Consider the following 20,004-nt stretch of genomic DNA (forward strand, 5'->3'; position numbering starts at 1 on the left):
ATCCCCAGTATCCACATGGTAGAGGAAAAGAGAACTAATTCCCACAGGCAAGTTCTCCTTTTACTTCAGCTAGATGTCAGGGTACGAGCATCCTACACACACACACACACACACACACACACACACACACACACACACACACACACACTCTTTAAAATTACCAGGTAATAAGAAATTAGCATTTTAAAAATTGACTCACCACATCATGTCGGTCCCACCTAAACTACATAAAAGAGAAGGGGATCTATGTCACCATGTTCTGTTATGAAATAGTGATATTTAGAAGAGATAAAAATGACTTCTGAGTGAGGGCAAAAGGACAGGAATTGAAACTGGCCTGGCCATGCATGAGCTATCAGGCTCCAGGCCAAGAGCAATGCAACTGTGTGCTTTTTAAAACCAGAGGAAAGGGCAACAGGAACTGGATTTATCTTCCCACCTGAAATAGTCATAGTTTTCATGTTGTTCTAGTCTGATTTTTGCCATTGTGATAAAACACTCCAAACAAAAGCATCTTAAGCAATGAAAGGATTTGTTTCAGCTTACAAGTTACATTTAATAGCTGAGGAAAGTCAGAGCAGAAACTCAAGCAGGAACTTGAAGCAGAAACCAGGGAGGAACACTGCCTGTTGGCTTGCTCATAGGCTCATGCTTTCTTTTTCTTTTTTTTTTTTTTCAGTTCTTAACTTTATTCACCTGAATTTGGGAATGGAGATATTAAAGCTTATCCATTCTTTTTTTTTTTTATTTTGCAATACAATTCAGTTCTACATATCAGCCACGGATTCCCTTGTTCTCCCCCCTCCCGCCCCCCTCACCTTTCCCCCAGCCCACCCCCCATTCCCACCTCCTCCAGGGCAAAGCCTTCCCCTCGGACTGAGATCAACCTGGTAGACTCAGTCCAGGCAGGTCCAGTCCCCTCCTCTCAGGCCGAGCCAAGCGATCCTGCATAGGCCCCAGGTTTCAAACAGCCAACTCATGCAATGAGCACAGGACCTGGTCCCACTGCCTGGATGCCTCCCAAACAGATCAAGCCAATCAACTGTCTCACCCATTCAGAGGGCCTAATCCAGTTGGTGACCCCTCAGCCATTGGTTCATAGTTCATGTGTTTCCATTCATTTGGCTATTTGTCCCTGTGCTTTATCCAACCTTGTTCTCAACAATTCTTGCTCATATAAACCCTCCTCATTCTCGCTAATTGGACTCCCAGAGATCCACCTGGGGCCTAGCCATGGATCTCTGCATCCAGATCCCTCAGTAGTTGGATGGGGTTTCTAGCACGACAATTAGGGTGTTTGGCCATCCCATCACCAGAGTAGGTCAGTTCGGGCTGTATCTTGACCATTGCCAGCAGTCTGTTGTGGGGGTATCTTTGTGGATTTCTGTGGGCCTCTCTAGCACTTTGCTTCTTCCTATTCTCATGTGGTCTTCATTTACCATGGTCTCCTATTCCAAGCTTGTACAACCACTTTGGAAATCAATATGGCGCTTTCTTAGAAAACTGGGAATCCATCTCCCCCAAGATCCAGCTATACCACTCTTGGGCATATACCCAAGGAATGCTCAACCACACCACAAGAGCACTTGTTCAGCTATGTTCATATCAGCATTGTTTGTAATAGCCAGAACATGGAAACAACCTAGATGCCCTTCAACTGAAGAATGGATAAACAAAATGTGGTACATATACACAATGGAATACTACTCAACAGAGAAAAACAATGACATCATGAGGTTTGCAGACAAATGGATGGATCTAGAAAAAATCATCCTGAGTGAGGTAACCCAGACTCAGAAAGACAAACATGGTATGTACTCACTCATAGGAGGATACTAGATGTGGAACAGGGATGACTGGACTGTTACTCACATCACCAGGGAGGCTACCTGGAAAACAGGACCCCAAGAAAGACACGGGGATCGCCCAATGACAGAGAAATGGAATGAGATCTACATGAACAGCCTGGACATGAGTGGGGGTAGTGAAGGGCGAGGGTCGAGGGAAAGAGAGCTTGGGGGAGCGGGAGATTCCAGCTGAATCAACAACAGAGAGGGCTCATGCTTTCTTATCCAGCTCAGGACTAATGGTGCTGCCCACAGAGGAGTGCCCTCCTTCATCAATTAACAATAAAGATAATTTACCATAGACATGCTCACAGGCCAATCTGATCTAGGCAACTTCTCCCTTAGATGACTCTAGGCTGTGTGAAGTTAACAGTGAAAGGTAACTAAGACACATAAGCTGCCAAATGACAGTAGGGCTATGGTCTTAGAGAAAGGAAAGTACCAAGAAGCTAGAAGGATGGTTTCACTGGCAAAGCCCCTAGTCTACCATGTGCCAGGCCATGGGATCCATCCATACAACCAATTACCATCACCTTAAGTTTTGAAGGAAGTTTCCAATTTGAGGCACTGGGTAATGGAAACAAAAGAAAGTATCTCACAGCTTTGAGTATACAAAGATTGAAGTTTGAGGAGGTCATAGTGAAGTGTGTGTGTGTGTGTGTGTGTGTGTGTGTGTGTGTGTGTGTGTGTGACAGAGAGAGACAGAGAGACAGACACAGAGACAGAGACAGAGGAAAGAAGATAAGAGGAGAGAGAGAGAGAGAGAGAGAGAGAGAGAGAGAGAGAGAGAGAGAGAGCACTAGCTAAAACAGTAAACAAAAACCAAACCCAGAATTAAAAAATATTTAATTTTTTAGAAGACCAAGATAGAATTCATGGAAATGAAAACAATGCAACATTTAACATGAAAAACATAGTATGTGATCATCAGCAGATTAGACAGTGACAGAGAAAGATTGATAAAGACAGAGTGTTAAAAGTTCCACAGTGGAGCACACAGGGAAAAATCATAAGATTCTTTATTGTTAAGATAGGGACCAGATGAATACCCTAACTGTCATCATAGAGCCTTCATCCAGTAAATGATGCAAGCAGATGCAGGGATCCACAGCCAAACATCAGGCCGAGCTCCGGGAGTCCAGTAGAAGATAGGGAGGCAAAGGTGGGGGGTGGGGGTGGGGTGGGAGTCAAGATCATGGTGGGGAAATCTACAAAGACAACAGAACCAAGCTGGTTGGAACTCACAAACTTTAGACCGACAGCTGTGGAGCCTGCATGGGACCAGACTAAGCCCTCTGCATAAGGGAGACAATTGTGTAGCTTGATCTGTTTGAGGGGCCCCTGGCAGTGGGATCTATCCCTGGTGCATGAGCTGGCTTTTTGGATCCTATTACCTACAGTGGGAGGCCTGCTCAACCTTGATGCAGGGGGCAGAGGCTTGGTCCTGCCTCAACTGAATGTACCAGGCTTTGCTGACTCTCCATGGGAGGCCTTACCCTTTTGGAGGAGAGGATGGGGGGGAGGAGGCAGGGGCAGGGAGGAGGTGGGGGGGGAAGGCTGGGGGTGGTGAGTGGAGGGATGAGAGGGAGATCTGTGGTTGGTATGTGAAATGAATTTTAAAAAAGTCTTAAATTAAAAACAAACAAACAAACAAGAACAACAGCAACATCAAAAACTAGGCCGGGCAGTGGTGGCACACACCTTTAATCACAGCACTCAGGATGCAGAGCCAGGCGGATCACTGTGAGTTCAAGGCCAGCCTGGGCTAGAGACTGAGTTCCAGGAAAGGCGCCAAAGCTACACAGAGAAACCCTGTCTCAAAAAACAAAAACAAAACAAACAAAAAAAAAACCTCTAGGGAAAAAAAGATAGGGACCAGAAAGATGGTTCAGCAGTTAAGAATACTTGTTGCTCTTCCGGAGAACCCAAATTCAAGTTCCCAGCACCTATATCAGCTCACAATTGCCTGTGACTCCCAGCTCCAAGGGCTCTGACACCTTCTTTTGACCTCCATGGGACCCACACACATGTGGCACATAAACAACCACATCTAAATAAAAAAAATAAAATAAAATGTTACTTATCTACAAATTGATCAAATCAGTCATGAAACACCCCAGGTTCCATTTGTGGGAAGGGGCACAACTGATGATGAAATTCACCTAAGTGTAAGCCTTACTATTAGTAGAAAGCTAACATTATCAAGACAGTGGCTTGGCATAAGGGTAAACAAATACGTCAGTGGAATAAAGTCAAAAGTCCAGAACAGACTGGATAGTTGCTGTGAACCAAAGTTCCAAGAAAAAAACCACGCCTATATCAAATACTCTACCAGGCTGGATGACTAATCAGAACTCTGTGACTGTGGAGAACTTAGATATTGTAGATTCAGAGCCAGAATCTTCGCTAGCTATCTTCAGAACCCTTAATGGCCACACATTTCTCACCTCTAGGTAGGATCGAAGATCCTTTTGGTGTTTCAGCTGTTAGGAAAAACCTCTGGGAATGCATTAGCTTATGAGACTCCTGACATCTGCCCACCCCAGAGCTAAGCCTGTCATCAGGCAGCGTGTGAGACCTACAACAGAGATGTCCCCACTTTTCTGTGACCAACCTCCCTGATGTTCCCACCCACATCCTTGGAAATTGCCTTGATTTATGGTCTCCTTTTGTTCTGTGACTATAGAACTTCATGAAACCATGTCTATGTTGGAATGTTTGGGGTAGCCTGAATCCATGTTCCCAGGTTGTGGATACATATTTGACTCAAGAATAAATTCCCTTTGAGATGATAGCTGTGTTTTGCATGGTCATTGTGATCACTTGGTTTTCTATGAAGACATCTAAGCCATGTGATGAAGGTGTGACACTAACTTCTCAGCAGCTGGTGCAGACTGCTATTGTTCAGCAGGGAGGGTGACTGTTGTTAGGCTCAGGAAGTGAGAAATTTCCCACTGTGGGTTTTAGGAGAAAGACTGAATCAGTTTGCCCTAATACTGGTTTCTGTCCCCTGGGTCGCTTATCTAGACCAAGATCCTATTCTGTTTTCCATAATGTATTGTCTTAGATTCCTTTCCTGTCACTGTGATAAACTCCTCGACAACATAACTTGAAGAAAGGGTTTGTTTTGGCTCACTGTTCAAGGCACAGTCCATCATGCTGGGAAAGTCCCAGCAGTGGGAGCTTGAAGCAGTTGGCCTCATTGCAGCCACACTTAAGAAACACAGAAAGGTAAATACATGCATGGTGCTCAGCTCTTTCTCCATATGTACAGTCCAGGATTCTCTGCCTGGGGGAATGGTCCCACACACAATTAAGATAAGTCTTCCCACATTAATAAACATAATCAAGATAATTCCCATAGGCATATTCCAAGGCCTATCTATCTCCCACATGATTCTAGATTCTGCCAAGTTGACAACACCAATCATCACATTTAAAAATTTGAGAAAACATAATGCTTTAATAGAAAAGTAGCATCAGACAATGCCATTATATGGCCGTAATGGAGTGAGCAAGAACAAAACAACAAACCTAACAGCCTATCCAATAATCAAGTTTCAGCACAGACCAAAATAAGTCATATCTCTAAAAGTAGCCAACAGCCTTGTGCCAGGCAACATATCCAGTTTTCATGCAGCTGTTACTTCTACACGTTCCTGCTTCACCCTGAATTCTGGCAGGGCACAAACTGGAGGCATAGCAGTCCCCTTGATTGCTTCCCCAAAGCTCTCACCTCAAGCCCCTCTCACACACTTGCTGAGAGCACACCATGTTCCACCATGGCTTGCTGTTTATCTTGTAGAGACAGAAAAGTAACCCAGTTTTATCAGATTGCAGTTATGTTCCCGGTAGTCAAAGGGCAGAAGTTTCCGACAGACTTAATCACTAAAAAAATCCGGTCAGCCTGTTCACTTTGACTCCCCGAATCTAAGCTTCACCCCCTTTTTGTGTGCTCCCTCAGCACTGCTGGTTATATCAGGAGTTACATGAGAATAAAATGCCATGTATAACAACAAGAAAACCCACAGAATTAACTAACCTGGGTTCATAGAGGCTCAAAGAGACTGATCCAAGAACCAGGAAGCCTGCAAGACTGGCCCTAGGCCCTCTGCATATATGTGACAATTGTGTAGCTTAGTCTTCTTGTGGGACTCCTATCAGTGGGAGCAGGGGCTGTCTCTGACTCTGTTGCCTGCTTCTGGGGGACCCTTTCCTCCTACCAAGTTGCCTAGTTTAGCCTTACTAGGAGAGATGGTGCCTATTTTCATTGCAATTTGTTATACCATGTTGGGCTGATGCCTGCCCTTTTCTGAATAGAAACAAAGGAGTGGATGGGGATGGGGGGATTGGAGGCAGGCAGAGGAAATGTGGGGGAGAGTGGCTGGGAGGAGAGGAGGGAGGGGAAACTGTGGTTGGGAATGTAAATAATAATAATAATGATAATAATAACAATAAATCATTAAAAATAATAAAATACTTCTAAACTGATAAAAAAAAAAAAATGCCATGTATAGCTTTATGTTAAATCTGTGGTGTGACAAATTGCTGAGTTCCTTGAATGGTGTTATTTAGAACCACCTTTTTAGGATATACAGAAACTAACAACCAAGCATGGTGCCCAATAAAAAGGATAGGTTTAAAGCTACCTATAGTGAGATTTCCCAGGAAGCCTGACATGCTGTAGCCAGTAGTACCGAGCAACTTCTAAGTGGACTCTGGAGTTGCTGACCCTGCCATGCCAGGAATGGAAATTAATCTGATGAAAGCAGATTTAAAAGAACAGAACAGAATTTTATAAAGCTGTACAAACACAGGTACATGCTAAATACAACTACAATGTTTGTAAGTGGGGGAAGGAAATGTAAAACACAATCTAGCAAAGTACGATAACTCTAAAGCATGAACACAGTAACTCCAGGCATGATATACAGCGCATGTGGGCATGGGGGAAAGTATTAAAGTACAATCAGAACATACAGGGCATACAATAGCTTCCAAGTAGCATGCAAAGCATGAGTTTAAAAGAAAACATAGGTAAATTCAAAATTAGACTGTGGTAGTTGTCTTCAGATGCAACCTTGAACATAAATTTTGCTTACTATCTGATTAATAAGTAATATCTCTGTGCTGTGTATTCTTGCTACCTTTCTGACTTTAAGTGTGATAACCCTCTTACCAGTAGTAGGCAAAGAAACCTACCGATTTGTAACACAATAGAAAAGACTGAGCACAGTAGTGCAGTACCTCCACACAGTAGGTTCTGTATTCACCACTTCCAAAAACCACAAAACATTTCATTTGCTGCATAGAAGTATCCAAGAATTTTTCATTATACTTGATAAACTACCTTTTACAGAATACATGCATGCTATGTGTTTCTTCAAATGAAATTACTATTTTTCCCTTAGGCATTTTTGGTACATATTTTGGGAGTCACTCAGTATAATCATTTTGATATCATTCACTTGAGAGGAGGAAAATGTTGAAAAGCAATAATGACCTTTTACAAGTCATGTTGCTTTGTATATTTAAGGTATACCATGTGGTTTTATAGAGCATACAAACACATACAGTGCATAGCTTTATATTAAATTTGTGGGTATGTGCATGTGTTTATGCTGCCAGAGTGAAGCAATTAACACACTGCATTATGTCAATAGGTATTGAGAATTTTGTTTGTTTGTACGCTTGGCAAGCACAGCTGACACCATGGGCTGGGGAGATGGCTCAGTAGGCAGAGGTGCTTACTACACGAGCTTGGCAACCAGAGTATGATCTCCAAAGCTCACACAGAGGTGGAAGGAGAGAATAACTCTTCCAAGTGTCCACTGTCCTTCACAAGAGGGCTGTGGTACACATGCCTCCAATATAGATAGGTAGGTAGATGATAGATAGATAGATAGATAGATAGATAGATAGATAGATAGATAGATAGTAGGCAGGCAGCAGGCAGGCAGGCAGGCAGACAGACAGATGATAGATGGATATATAGATAGATGATAGATAGATAGATAGATAGATAGATAGATAGATAGATAGATACATACATACATACATAGATACATAGATAGATACATAGATAGATACAGAGATAGATAGATAGATAGATAGATAGATAGATAGATAGATAGATAGATAGATAGATATTTTAATGAACAGCTAAAACCTACTCATTGCCTATGCATCCCACACAATCATTTTATGACCTAAAGTTCTTGTGTTGTTCATTTGGCCTCTAGACTTTTTCATCCTACATACCTGCTACTTTGAGAAAAATCCTCACCTGGAAAGCTGCCTCCACAATCAGTCTTTGTAAAACTGGACTTCTGGGAGTCCCTTCTGATGCAGCAGGCTCAGTGGGAACCTGAAGAGCAAGTGAGCTTTGGTATGTCTCTTCCAGAAATTAACTGAGCTGAGGCTGGAAATGTGGACCTTGCACTAAGCATGTTGACAAAAACTTCTTGGTACCAGCTCTAGTGAAATCTAACCCTTCCCTCCTTCACTGGTCTCGTGCTGTAGGAACTTGCTCTGCAAGATGAGGCTAACATTTGCCCTCTGAACTTCTCTCTCTAAACACCACCTTGCTCTTTGCTCCACTTGCCATTGGTATGCCAGCCAAAGGTGCAGTAAGCCAGCAGAGTAGAAAGGGACAGTTAGATAAGCAATACCCTCTTCCTCCCCATTTTTACCACCAAATATCAGCAAGAGCACAAGGCAGGAGGCCTGATTCATAAAGCTCAATGACATATCTCTTTTTCTAATGCGTGGCATAAAGGGAAATGACTGGCCTGCAGTGTTAGAGGAGTAAGAATCCCTTTTTCCATGGTCCTTGCTGCCACTGGAGACCATGTGGGTGTTCTTGGTCTGGGCTCCTTCAGAAGGCCATATTGATGTCTGTGGTCTGGATTGCCACCAAAGGCCATGTGGATGCCTGTGGTCTGAGCTGCTGCCTGAAGTCATGTTCATGCCCGTGGTCTGTGTTGCCACTGGAGGCCATGTCAATGTCCATGGCCTGTGCTGTGGCCAAGGATCATAATGGTACCAATGGTCTATGCTGTGCCCAAGGGTTGCTTTAATGTCTGTGGTCTGAACTGCTGCCAGAGACCACGCTGAGTGGTCCATGCTGATGGATGATGGAGGACATGTGGATGTCTATGGTCCCTGTGCTGTCACCAGAAACCATGTGTAAGCTCATGATCTGTGCTGTCACTGATTGTAAATGTCAAGGAAACTTCTTCTGCAGTGGTATCTATGACTGCAGATTCACAGTTGAGAATGAGAAACATAGAAGGCTTCTGGACTACCTCTCTCCCCTATACCCCCCCCAAAAAAAACAAACAGTCTAGACAGGAAGCCAGGGAGGAGAACTCTTAATCTCACTTTTATGGAGACAGAAACTGATGGTTACTGTGTTGAAGACAGAAAAGTATTCAGTCCAGATAGCTTTTGTTCTTTTTTAAAATTCCACAAAGGGGCTTCATTATGATATTATCATAATGTATAAGATATATTTTTACTTTCCACAGTAGTAAATTATATGCTAATTTGCCTCCCCCATTACCCTTTCTTATCTCCTCTCCTTTTACCCATTTTCCTCTTCTTTTTTTCATTTTTCTTTATTAAGAAATCTTCCACTCACTTTACATACCACCCACAGATCTCATCTCCTCCCTCCTCTCACCCCCTAGCCCTCTCCCCAAGCCACCCCACAGCCCCACATCTCAAATCAAGGGGAGTCAGCAGAGGCCAGCACACTGAGCCTAGGCAGGTCCAAGCCCCTTCCCACTCACCAAGGCTGTGCAAGGCATCACACCACAGGCACCGGATTCCCAAAAGCCTGCCCATTCACCAGGGATGAATCCCGATCCCCCTGCCTGGGTGCCCCCTAAACAGTTCAAGCCAAACAACTGTCCTCTGTATCTAGAGGGCCCAGTCCAGTCCCGTGGGGGCTCCACAGCCACCAGTCTACAGTTCATGGACTTCTACTAGTGTGGCTGGCCGGCCATCTCTGCATGTCTTCCCATCATGATCTCGACATCCCCCGCCTGCAGAATCGCTCCTCTCTCTCATCAATTGAATTCCCATGGGGAGATGGGAGGGTCAAGCTGAAATGGGGACAGGGTGGGAGGGCAGGGAGGGAGATGCCATGATGGATGGGGACATCATGGGAATAGGAGGAGGCAGGATGCTGGGGAGGCTCTCAGGATTCCACAGGGATGATGACCCCACCTTGAACTCCTGGCAGTGGTCTGGAGGGTCCCTGGACTGGTCTACTCTGGTGACCAGTCTATCAAATAACCTAACTGTCATCATAGAACCTTTGTCCAGTGACTGATGGAGGCAGTTGCAGAGATCCTTTTTCCTCTTCCAAATCTCCTAAAATACAATTCTTTCTTTACTCTCATATCTAGCTTCTACATGACAGAAAATACTTGATATTTATCTCTGTGAGCCTACCTGTTCTACTGATGATCCCATCCAGTTCTGTACATTTTCCTGTAAGTAATGTAATTTCATTCTTCTTAACTAAACAATGCTCTGTTGTACATGTATATAACACATTCCTTTTATCCATTCATCTATGGATGGCTACCTACCCCGATGCATACCCTGGCTATTGGGGATAGTGTAGTGATAAGCATAGGTATGCGGGCATATCTGTAGTAGCCTTTGATTCTCTGGGTATGTCTCCTGTATGGATGGAACACATGGTGTTGTTTTTAATTTCTCCCAAAAACATCTATATTGAGTTCTATGGTGGCTAAACTAGTTTACATTGCCACCAGTAGTTTATAAGGGTTCCTTCTCTGCTTCATTGTTGCCAGCATTTTCTGTTTGAGTTATTAAAGATAGCCATGTTGACTAGAGTGAGAAGGAATTTTCAAGTAATTTTGATTTACATTTTCTTGGTGGCAGAGGCTTTTCGCTCTAAATTGACAACACATATTAACATTTGCTCCACCTTTCTAAAAACAGACAAGGCTCATTGAGAAGGTATTTTCAGTCCCAACTTTACTATGTGAAACAACTAAGAAAGGATGTTTGACAGTCTCTGGGTTCTTGGGATCAGTACTATTTTCCCAGCTAGTCATGAGTTCTGCTAAGGAAAGAAGAGTGCATCAGGATCATGATGGGGAAACCTGCAGGGACGACCAAAAAGGGAACTCATGAAAGTGGGATCGATGGCTGTGGAGCCTACATGGGACTGGACTAGGCCCTTTGCATAGCAAGACAGTTGTGTAGCTTGATCTGCTTGGGGGGTCACCTGGCAGTAGAATCAGACGCCATCTCTGATGCATGAGTGGGCTTTGTGGAGCCCACTACCTATGATGGGACACCTCTTGAAGCCTTGAGGCAGGGAAAAGGACTTGGACTTGCCTCTACTGAATGTGCCTCCCTATGGGAGGCCTTGCCTTCTTGTGTGTGTGTGGGGAGGCAGTGGGGGAGTGAGTTGGGAGGGGAAGACTGGGGGAGCGGGAGGAGGGAAGAGGGGATCTTTGATTGGTGTGTAAAATGAATGAAAAAAATTTCTTAATATAAAAAAAGAAGATGCTCAACTAGAGAACCAGAGACATGAGTAGCTATTACCTACACAGAGAGTCAAAAGAGCTTGTGTGTTCCTTCAGTCAATGGACTGGCACTGTGCAAGTCTGCACATATTCTTCTCTGTCTTCCATTGGGATTCTGCATTTTCTTGGCACATTAATTCTCATTCCCATCACCTGTGATTTGAAGCCATTGTAACTAACCTTGACTTTCTCCAAAACAAGCTCCACTGAATTGTTACCATCAACAGGGTAAACCCGTGGATCCCATAAATCACAAAGGCCAACTACAAGAAAGGAGTGGGGTCCTCCCTTACCCCAATTATAGAAGCAGACCCCTCTTCTTCTGTCTTCTTCAGCCCACTTACTTAAACATGTGGCCAGTCAAAAGACAAGGAATGTGTACAGTCTCCTCTTCCCACAGACAAGTCTCTTAACTTCTTTGATGCTTTGGAGGAAGATGTGTTGGGGTGGGGGTAAAGGCAGTTGGAAGCAGTGGAGGCAGATATGGTCAATATATATTGTATATATGAATGCAATTCTCAAAGGAAAAAAAACCTGTTGGCACGGATATGGGAAGAGGTAACTGTTCTGCATAGTTGGTAAGATTCTTGATTGGCACAGCCATTATGGGAAACTGCATGGATACTTTAAAAGAATTAAAAAACAGAATTATGTTATCTATAAATCCTTCTTTGGGACATATGTACAATGAAGACCACTGTCTTTACTTCATAAAGGCAAATTCTTTATACGATTATTCATAAATTGCCAAGATAGGGAAATACCTAAATGTCTGCTGATGGACAAATGGATAAAGAAACACTGGCATGAAAAAAAATGCATATCACAATGTAATAATATTGTCCTTTACAAGAACAAGTTCTTATCATTTTCCATAAAGTGAATGAGCTTGGGTGATATACCAGGTGGGATAAGCTAGATAGAAAAAAGCTAACACATAAATTCACTTATATATGAAATTTAAAACAATTTTTAAAAGCACAGAAATAGAGAACAAAATGCAAGTTACCAAGGTTAGGGATGAAGTGACAAAGAGATTATGGGTATCAGAGGAATACAAAATTTCTGACTTGTTACTAAGAAAATCTAGAGATCTACTTATAGTATTAATATCATAGTACCATTGAAGTGTATATGAGATTCATACTAAATGAGATTAGCTACTCAATGTCAAATCAAAATATGGTAAATATGTGAGGTGATGGATTTGTGAATTTGTTTCACTATAGAATACATTTTTATTATCTATTTTTATTCCCAAAGCCTCAGGTTGTACACATTTAAATTTTCTTAAAAATTAGTCTTCCAGATACCATATCCAACTGCTATCATATATTTATTCATGCAGTATTTAGCATGGTTATTAAACAGAAATCAATGGTCTACCAGTGAAGCAATCATTTCAAAGTACCTGTTGATGAGGCATACTCTAGCTCCTAAACAAAGGAAAGAGTGAGAGAGAAAAGCATACACTATTTACAAGTCAGCACCATATCATGGGCAATAAGCCACATGAGGATAGTAATGTGCACATCTGATCATGGGCAATAAGCCACATGAGGATAGTAATGTGCAGCTGAATAGAAGTGTCACTGACATCCAGAATGTAGAAAACTGAACAAAGCCAGTAGCTCAGTGGACAGGTCTGGCTATGCTACATCTGCTGGATCTGAAAGCTATTATGAGGGCAGGGACTGTGGTATACTGTTGGCCATTCATACTGCTTCCCCAGAGGCCAAGCAATGCCCATTCCTTTATTGTTCATTACAATGTGTGTTTTACCTATGTCCACCATCCACTCCTCCAGCTTATTACAGCCTACCCAACACAGCCAAGTGTTCAGCATCAGAGTTACAGAGGTACACAATTCCACTGATTCCAGTCACAGGGCATAGGGACATGTTGTAGAGTATGACTCATTTTCTGTATAATTTTGTTGGCTCTGTCTGTATGATTATATACCGGGTAGCCAAGTTCATCCATAACCAAAGTCTGAGTATGAATGATGTGGGAGATGAGGCCTTGTGCCCGGTAATCAGGCACAGTGCCCGCCATTCGCATTTCTCCAGTTTGGTCCATCAGAGCCCAAGACACAGGGGTTCCTTCAGGTCCCAGAAGACATGAGCTAGGAAAGGTCTGGATACAGCGCTCAATGAATCTCTGGCTTCTCTCATTGCCACCAAAATGCCAGAATTTATCCACCAAGGCAGCATGGGTAACATCTAGTGATGAGAGTTTAAACATCTCTTGGTTGCTGTTGAGGAGAAAAAAAAAGAAAAAGAGCAGCCCTAAATATCATGCACAGTGAAATATTTGTCCCTCCTCACAAAACCCTACTGTGAGGTATGAGAACTGCAGTGATGGCGTGCATCAGCTTGGCAATGTCTGGTTAGCCATGTGACAGTAGGCAGCTAACTTAAGTTAATGCCCATCTGTTCCCCTGTTGTCCTCTTTAGAAGGAATGGGTTAATAGCCATTCTATCAGAAGACAGAAATTAATGTTATAAGAGATTTTGTCTTACAAGTACCCAGGACATAAGCAACATAAGCAGTTAAATCTTCACAAAAACTCCGTGCTGTTCTCAACATTGCTGTGACCCACCTCCCCAAAGGAAATAGAGCATGTGACATCATATAGATAAGAAAATGGACAAATAAAGAATAAATTTATTTCAAAAGCACATGCTAACAAGGAGCAAAGCACGACTTTAGAAGCATGGAATCGTGTGTGTGTGTGTGTGTGTGTGTGTGTGTGTGTGTGTGTGTGTGTGATGTTGGATGCTTTTCTCAATCTTGCTTAGCCTCACTCACTGACCCTGGAGTTCACCTATTTACTAGCTGTTCAGTGATCCTCTGTGATCTTCTTGATTCTACTACATCAGCATCAGGATAACAGACATATGGATATTCTAGGGATCTTAACTCAAATCTTCAGGCTTGCATGGGAGGTGCTTTATAGCATTTTTTTTTTGAACTAGAGTTTTCTCTCCAGGTCCCACCAAGCCCTGCAGTCTGACAGCCCACTTATAAAATAAACACACACACAGCTTATTATTTAAACTGTTTGGCCTAATGGCTCAGACTTCTTGTTATCTAGTTCTTATATTTTAAATTAACCTATTTTTATTATTCTATAAGTTGCCACATGGCCTGTGGCTTACCGGTACCTTACATCTCGCTTGTCATGGTGGCGGCTGGCAGTATCTCTCCACCTTCCACTTCCCAGAATTTTTCTTTCTGCTTGTCCTGCCTATACTTCCTGCCTGGCTACTGGCCAATCAGTGTTTTATTTGCTAACCAATCAGAGCAACACACTTGACATACAGAACATCCCACAGCACTTCCCCTTTTCTTTTTTTTTTAAAAAAGGAAGGTTTTAACTTTTACATAATAAAATTACAGATAACAAAAGAATTATCAAGCAAGAATTACACTTATAATATCTAGTCTATTTATAATAACTAGTCTATTTGGCCAAAATTAAAGAAGATATCCTAGAGACGTTCTCGCCCAGAGTCGCCGCGGTTTCCTGCTTCAACAGTGCTTGAACGGAACCCGGCGCTCGACCCTTCCGACCCCAGCCGGCTGCTCCGATCCAGAACCCTTTGCAACTTCGTCGCTTCGCCGCTCCAGCGTCGCCACCGCGCCTCGCCCAGCCGCTGCCATGACCACCGCGTCTCCCTCACAAGTGCGCCAGAACTACCACCAGGACTCAGAGGCTGCCATCAACCGCCAGATCAACCTGGAACTGTATGCCTCCTACGTCTATCTGTCTATGTCTTGCTACTTCGACCGGGATGATGTCGCTCTGAGGAACTTTGCCAAATACTTTCTCCACCAATCTCACGAGGAGAGGGAGCATGCTGAGAAACTGATGAAGCTACAGAACCAACGAGGTGGCCGAATCTTCCTGCAGGATATCAAGAAACCAGACCGTGATGACTGGGAGAACGGACTGAATGCGATGGAGTGCGCACTGCACTTGGAGAAGAGTGTGAATCAGTCACTCCTGGAACTGCACAAACTGGCTACTGACAAGAATGACCCCCACTTGTGTGACTTCATTGAGACCCATTACCTGAACGAGCAGGTGAAATCCATCAAGGAACTGGGTGACCACGTGACCAACCTCCGCAAGATGGGAGCCCCTGAAGCCGGCCTGGCGGAATATCTCTTTGACAAGCACACCCTGGGACACAGTGATGACAGCTGAGCTGACTTCCCCAAAGCCACCAGTGACTTCACTGGTCACTGAGGCCGTGCATGCATGTCGGGCTGCCTGTATCTTTTCTAAAAGTCGCACCAAAACATCCGCTTAAGTTCTTTAATTTGTACCATTTCTTCAAATAAAGAATTTTGGTACCCAAAAAAAAAAAAAAAAAAAAAAAAAAAAAAAAGAAGATATCCTATCTATCTTATTTTTGTGAGTCTAAGGTTTCATATCTAACTTATCTTTTATCATAACTGAGGAAAATTGTAACTATCTAGCTTCAACTACATTAAAGACCTTAGAAGGATATAATATTACCTGAGAAATGAGAAAAGGATGCAAGCAACTTTCGGGAGTCTTGCAGGGTAGAGAGAGACAGCTGGCTATTTCTATCAACACACATTTTTTTTTGGAAGTTGCTTGCATGCACTTCCTGTTTGTATTTTTGTTAGGTAATATTACTTCCTTCTTGGATCTCTGAGGAAGTTGAAGATTAGTTAGTTATAGCCGAAGATTAGTTAGTTAAAGATTAGTCAGGATAGAAAGTGAATTAGGTACATATTGGACTTACCAAAATAGGACAGATAATGGAATTATTTTCTCTGAATTTGTCAAATGCAAATGGACTAGACATTGTTTGAGTATTTATTATTTGTATATATGGTATATAGTTATTGTACTTTTTATATAGTTTTTCTTATGTTAGTTATAACCTTTTTCCTTTTTATTGAAATAGAAAAGGGGAAATATGGTGATATTTTATTTGTACTGAAATGTGATTTTGTTTGTATGTTAATAAATAAAGTTGCCTGGGGATCAGAGCTAATAGCAAGCCATAGCAGAAGTCTGGCAGTGGTAGCACACGCCCTTAATCCCAATCACATGACAGGCAGATTTCTGTGTGTTCAAGGATACCACCAGCATGGAGACACACACCTTTAATCTCAATACCAACCATAGAAGCTCTGGAGGTCTGTATAGATGGGCAGTGACGAGGAGGTCATGTGGTTGGATTTACAACAAATGAAAAGGCAGAACAGAAAGTCTGTAAGAAGACAGACACACAGGAAGTAGCTCTCTGGCTGAGGAGGACAGCAGCGGCAGTGAAGGGTAAGCTTTTTAGCTCTTAGCTATTGCTCTGACCTCTTGGGCTTTTTGTTTCTTATTTAATTTATTAATCGGCTCTGTGTTTCTTATTTAAAAAGACGGTTACATCTACAGTATGCCTTCTTCCCAATCCTCATATCATGAAATCTTCAATACTGGTATTTGAGTGTCTTTGGCCGCCATATTGAATACAAGGTAAAGTGGGAGTTCAAAGGGTAAACAGCATGGAATGCAGATAGCTCCTTCTATGGAAACTAAAGTGTGAAGACTCCTGCAATGAGGTAAAAATTCCTCTCAGTATGCATAACCAGAGGATCCAGACTCTGGTCACAACTGTGCCCTTCATCATGCGGTGGACAAGCCATTTCCCTATCAGAGCCTATTCTCTGTCATGAACCATAAAAAAGTCTCCTGGGACCCTGAGAGGGATATACAGATCACCTTGGGATGGGGAAACAGGAGATCTGGATGAGTAAACTGGGGATGGGAGGGCAATAATGGGTAGGGGATGGGGGATGAGAACATGAGGGAATGGGATGGTTGAGCTGGGGGGAGGGACGGAGTGGGAGAGCAATGAAAGAGATATCTTGATAGAAGGAGACATTATGGGGTCAGGGAGAAACCTAGTGCTAGGGAAATTCCCAGGAATCCACAGGACAACCCTAGCAACAGTGGTGAGGGTACCTGACCTGGCCTACCCTGGTAACCAGGTTGATGAATGCCCTAACTGTCATCCTAGAGCCTTCCTCCAGTAACTGATGGAAGCAGATGCAGAGATCCACAACCAAGCACCAGGCCGAGCTCCGGGAGTCCAGTCTAAGAGAGGGAAGAGGGATTACATGAGCAAGGGGAGTCAAGATCATGACGGGGAAATCTGCAGAGACAAGTGAACCAAGCTGAAAGGAACTCACGAACGTTAGACTAACAGCTGTGGAACCTGGATGGGACCAGATTAGACCCTCTGCATATGGGAGACAGTTGTGTAGCTGGGTCTGTTTGAGGGGCCCCTGGCAGTGGGATCAGGATCTATTCCTGGTGCATGAGCCGGCTTTCTGGATCCCATTACCTATGGTAGGACACCTTGCTCACCCCTGATATATCGGGGAGAGGCTTGGTCCTGCCTCAACTGAATGTACCAGCCTTAGCTGTCCCCCAATGGGAGAACTTACCCCGTTGGAGGATGTGGGGGGGGGGGGGGAGGCAGGGGGAGCAGGAGGAGGGATGAGAGGGGGATCTGTGGTTGGTATGTAAAATGAATTAAAAAAAATAAAAACAGAAAGAAAACTCCAACTCAAACAGACCCTTTATGCAGGGGGGAGGGGCTTGGTCCTACCTCAACTGAATGTACCAGGGGGGCTGTCCCCCCATGGGAGGACTTACCCTTTATGAGGAGGGAATGGGGGAGAATTGAGGGGGAAGGCAGGGGGAGCAGAAGCAGGGATGAGAGGGGAATCTGTAGCTGGTATGTAAAACGAATAAAAATTTTTTTAAATATAAAAAAAAATCTCTTGTCCTGACTGTCCCCTGACAAGTGGACCCAGTGCTACTCTGGGGGAGGAAGTGCTCTCTGAGTTCTAATGTCCTTTACAGTGTGAGCAAAGTTCTTCCAGGCACACTGAACCAGAGGGCCCATGGGATTGAACATCTGCACATCAAGTTCCCATCAGTTTTCAGTGCTGCTCTGTGCAACCCTGGAAATCATTGGAGGAAAATACATAATTTGTGTAGATGAATTTCTAAATGATCTTATTAAGTAAAAAACACAGAGACAAATATAGGGGTGAAAGCCTTGGATCAGAGAAATAGGAAAAGCCACCAGCCAACCTTACCTTACCAACTCTGCAGCTTCCAAATGGCGTGACTTCCTGTCTACTCAGGCTTTATATGCCTTGCTTTTCTGCCCTCTCATTGGCTCTCTTAGCCCAGCTACCTCACTTCCTCTTCCTACACCGCTCTGTCACTTTCTGTCTGTCTGTACAGACCTCCAGGTCTCTATGGTTGGTACTGGAATTAAAGGCCTGTGTCACCACACTTGGCTCTGTTCCCTTGAACACACAGAGATCCTGCCAGCTAAGTGATTGGATTAAGAGTGTGTGCTATCACTGCCTGACTTCTTTGTTTACTTATAATGGCTTTTACCTCTGATTCTCCAGGCAAGCTTTATTTATCAAAGCACAAATAAAATATCACCACAAATTTGCCTAAATGTTCTCAATTGGAAAACATTTCTTCTGTGAAGTTGATTGATTAAACACATATTTATTAAGAACCAACATCAATTGACATGATAATATGGAAGGGGGAAAACTCATTGGGCCATACCTCTAAAGAATTATAGGAAACTAGCAAATTCTGAGAGCAGGAGAAAGAGCCTTCCCCAGGGATGAGCCTCCTCATTGGTTTTCCAACCAATTGGTCAGCCATGAAATCATATACCTACAAGTAACATAAACAGACTGAGCATGTTGTATGTTTGTGTGTGAACATACACATGTGTAACAATAAAGTTAAAGATAAATAGTCCATAAGTTTGAAAAGGATCAAGGGAGGCACAGGATGAAAAGGAGGAAATGATGTGAGTATATTTTCATTTCCAAAACCAGAACTTAATATATGTTGGATACCATTCTTCCTATTAAGGATCTCTCTCTCTCTCTCTCTCTCTCTCTCTCTCTCTCTCTCTCTCTCTCTCTCTCTCTCTCAACAACACAAAAAGAATTCTTGCTCTTTTTTCTAAATTTTTACATTTATTTATTGATTGTTGGAGACATGTGTAGAGGTCAGAGGACAACCTGTGAGAGCAGGTTCTCTTCTTCCACCATGTGGGTCTCAAGGACTGAACTCAGGTTTGCAGCTTAGTCCCAAGTGCCTTTGCCCACTGAGACATCTCACTCACTCAATATCCTTACCCCTAGGGAAATCTAAATATTCTGGCAGGCTTCTAGCAACACATAGGTAGATATATGATTTTTTTTAAACAAGCTGATTTCAGCTAATGAAAGTACAATAAAGGAAATAAAATTAGTTTTCATAATAATTGTAAGTGGCTTTTGATGAGGTGCTCTGAAAAGAAGTGTCAATGGGAATAAAAATGAGACTGTGAGAAACCAGCAAAGAGAGAGGTGGGGGAATGTGTGAAGATTTGAAGGAAGGACATTTCAGACAAGCAAAAAGCCAATGCAGTGTGAGCATGTGTGAGCAAATGAAAATCAAGTAGCAGAAGGACAGAGCAGCTGGAGGGAGGGAAACAGGGACAAGACGGTGTCCA

The 20,004-nt window shown here is 43.1% G+C and overlaps 3 protein-coding genes across 3 annotated transcripts in view; 1 reads left to right on the forward strand and 2 right to left on the reverse strand.

The window, feature by feature from the left end:
• Positions 1 to 20,004, reverse strand: part of LOC128094286 (glycine N-acyltransferase) — a 53,427-nt gene that overhangs the window by 9,299 nt on the left and 24,124 nt on the right. The gene's annotated exons all lie outside the window — the stretch shown is intronic.
• LOC128094285 (glycine N-acyltransferase-like protein) overlaps positions 10,576 to 20,004 on the reverse strand; it is a 33,555-nt gene continuing 24,126 nt past the window's right edge. Inside the window, exon 6 of the mRNA XM_052712537.1 lies at positions 10,576 to 13,673. Coding sequence (XP_052568497.1) covers positions 13,271 to 13,673 — 403 coding nt within the window. The 3' untranslated portion in view covers positions 10,576 to 13,270. The remainder of the gene's footprint in view (positions 13,674 to 20,004) is intronic.
• Positions 13,780 to 15,781, forward strand: LOC128094537 (ferritin heavy chain). Its single transcript, XM_052712951.1, has 2 exons — positions 13,780 to 13,802; positions 14,909 to 15,781. The coding sequence occupies exons 1-2, from the start codon at positions 13,780 to 13,782 to the stop codon at positions 15,630 to 15,632; spliced, it is 747 nt and encodes a 248-aa protein (XP_052568911.1). The 3' UTR covers positions 15,633 to 15,781.

Source organism: Peromyscus californicus, unplaced genomic scaffold, assembly GCF_007827085.1.
Source record: "Peromyscus californicus insignis strain IS unplaced genomic scaffold, ASM782708v3 Scaffold_4__1_contigs__length_199733344, whole genome shotgun sequence".
NCBI lineage: Eukaryota > Metazoa > Chordata > Mammalia > Rodentia > Cricetidae > Peromyscus > Peromyscus californicus.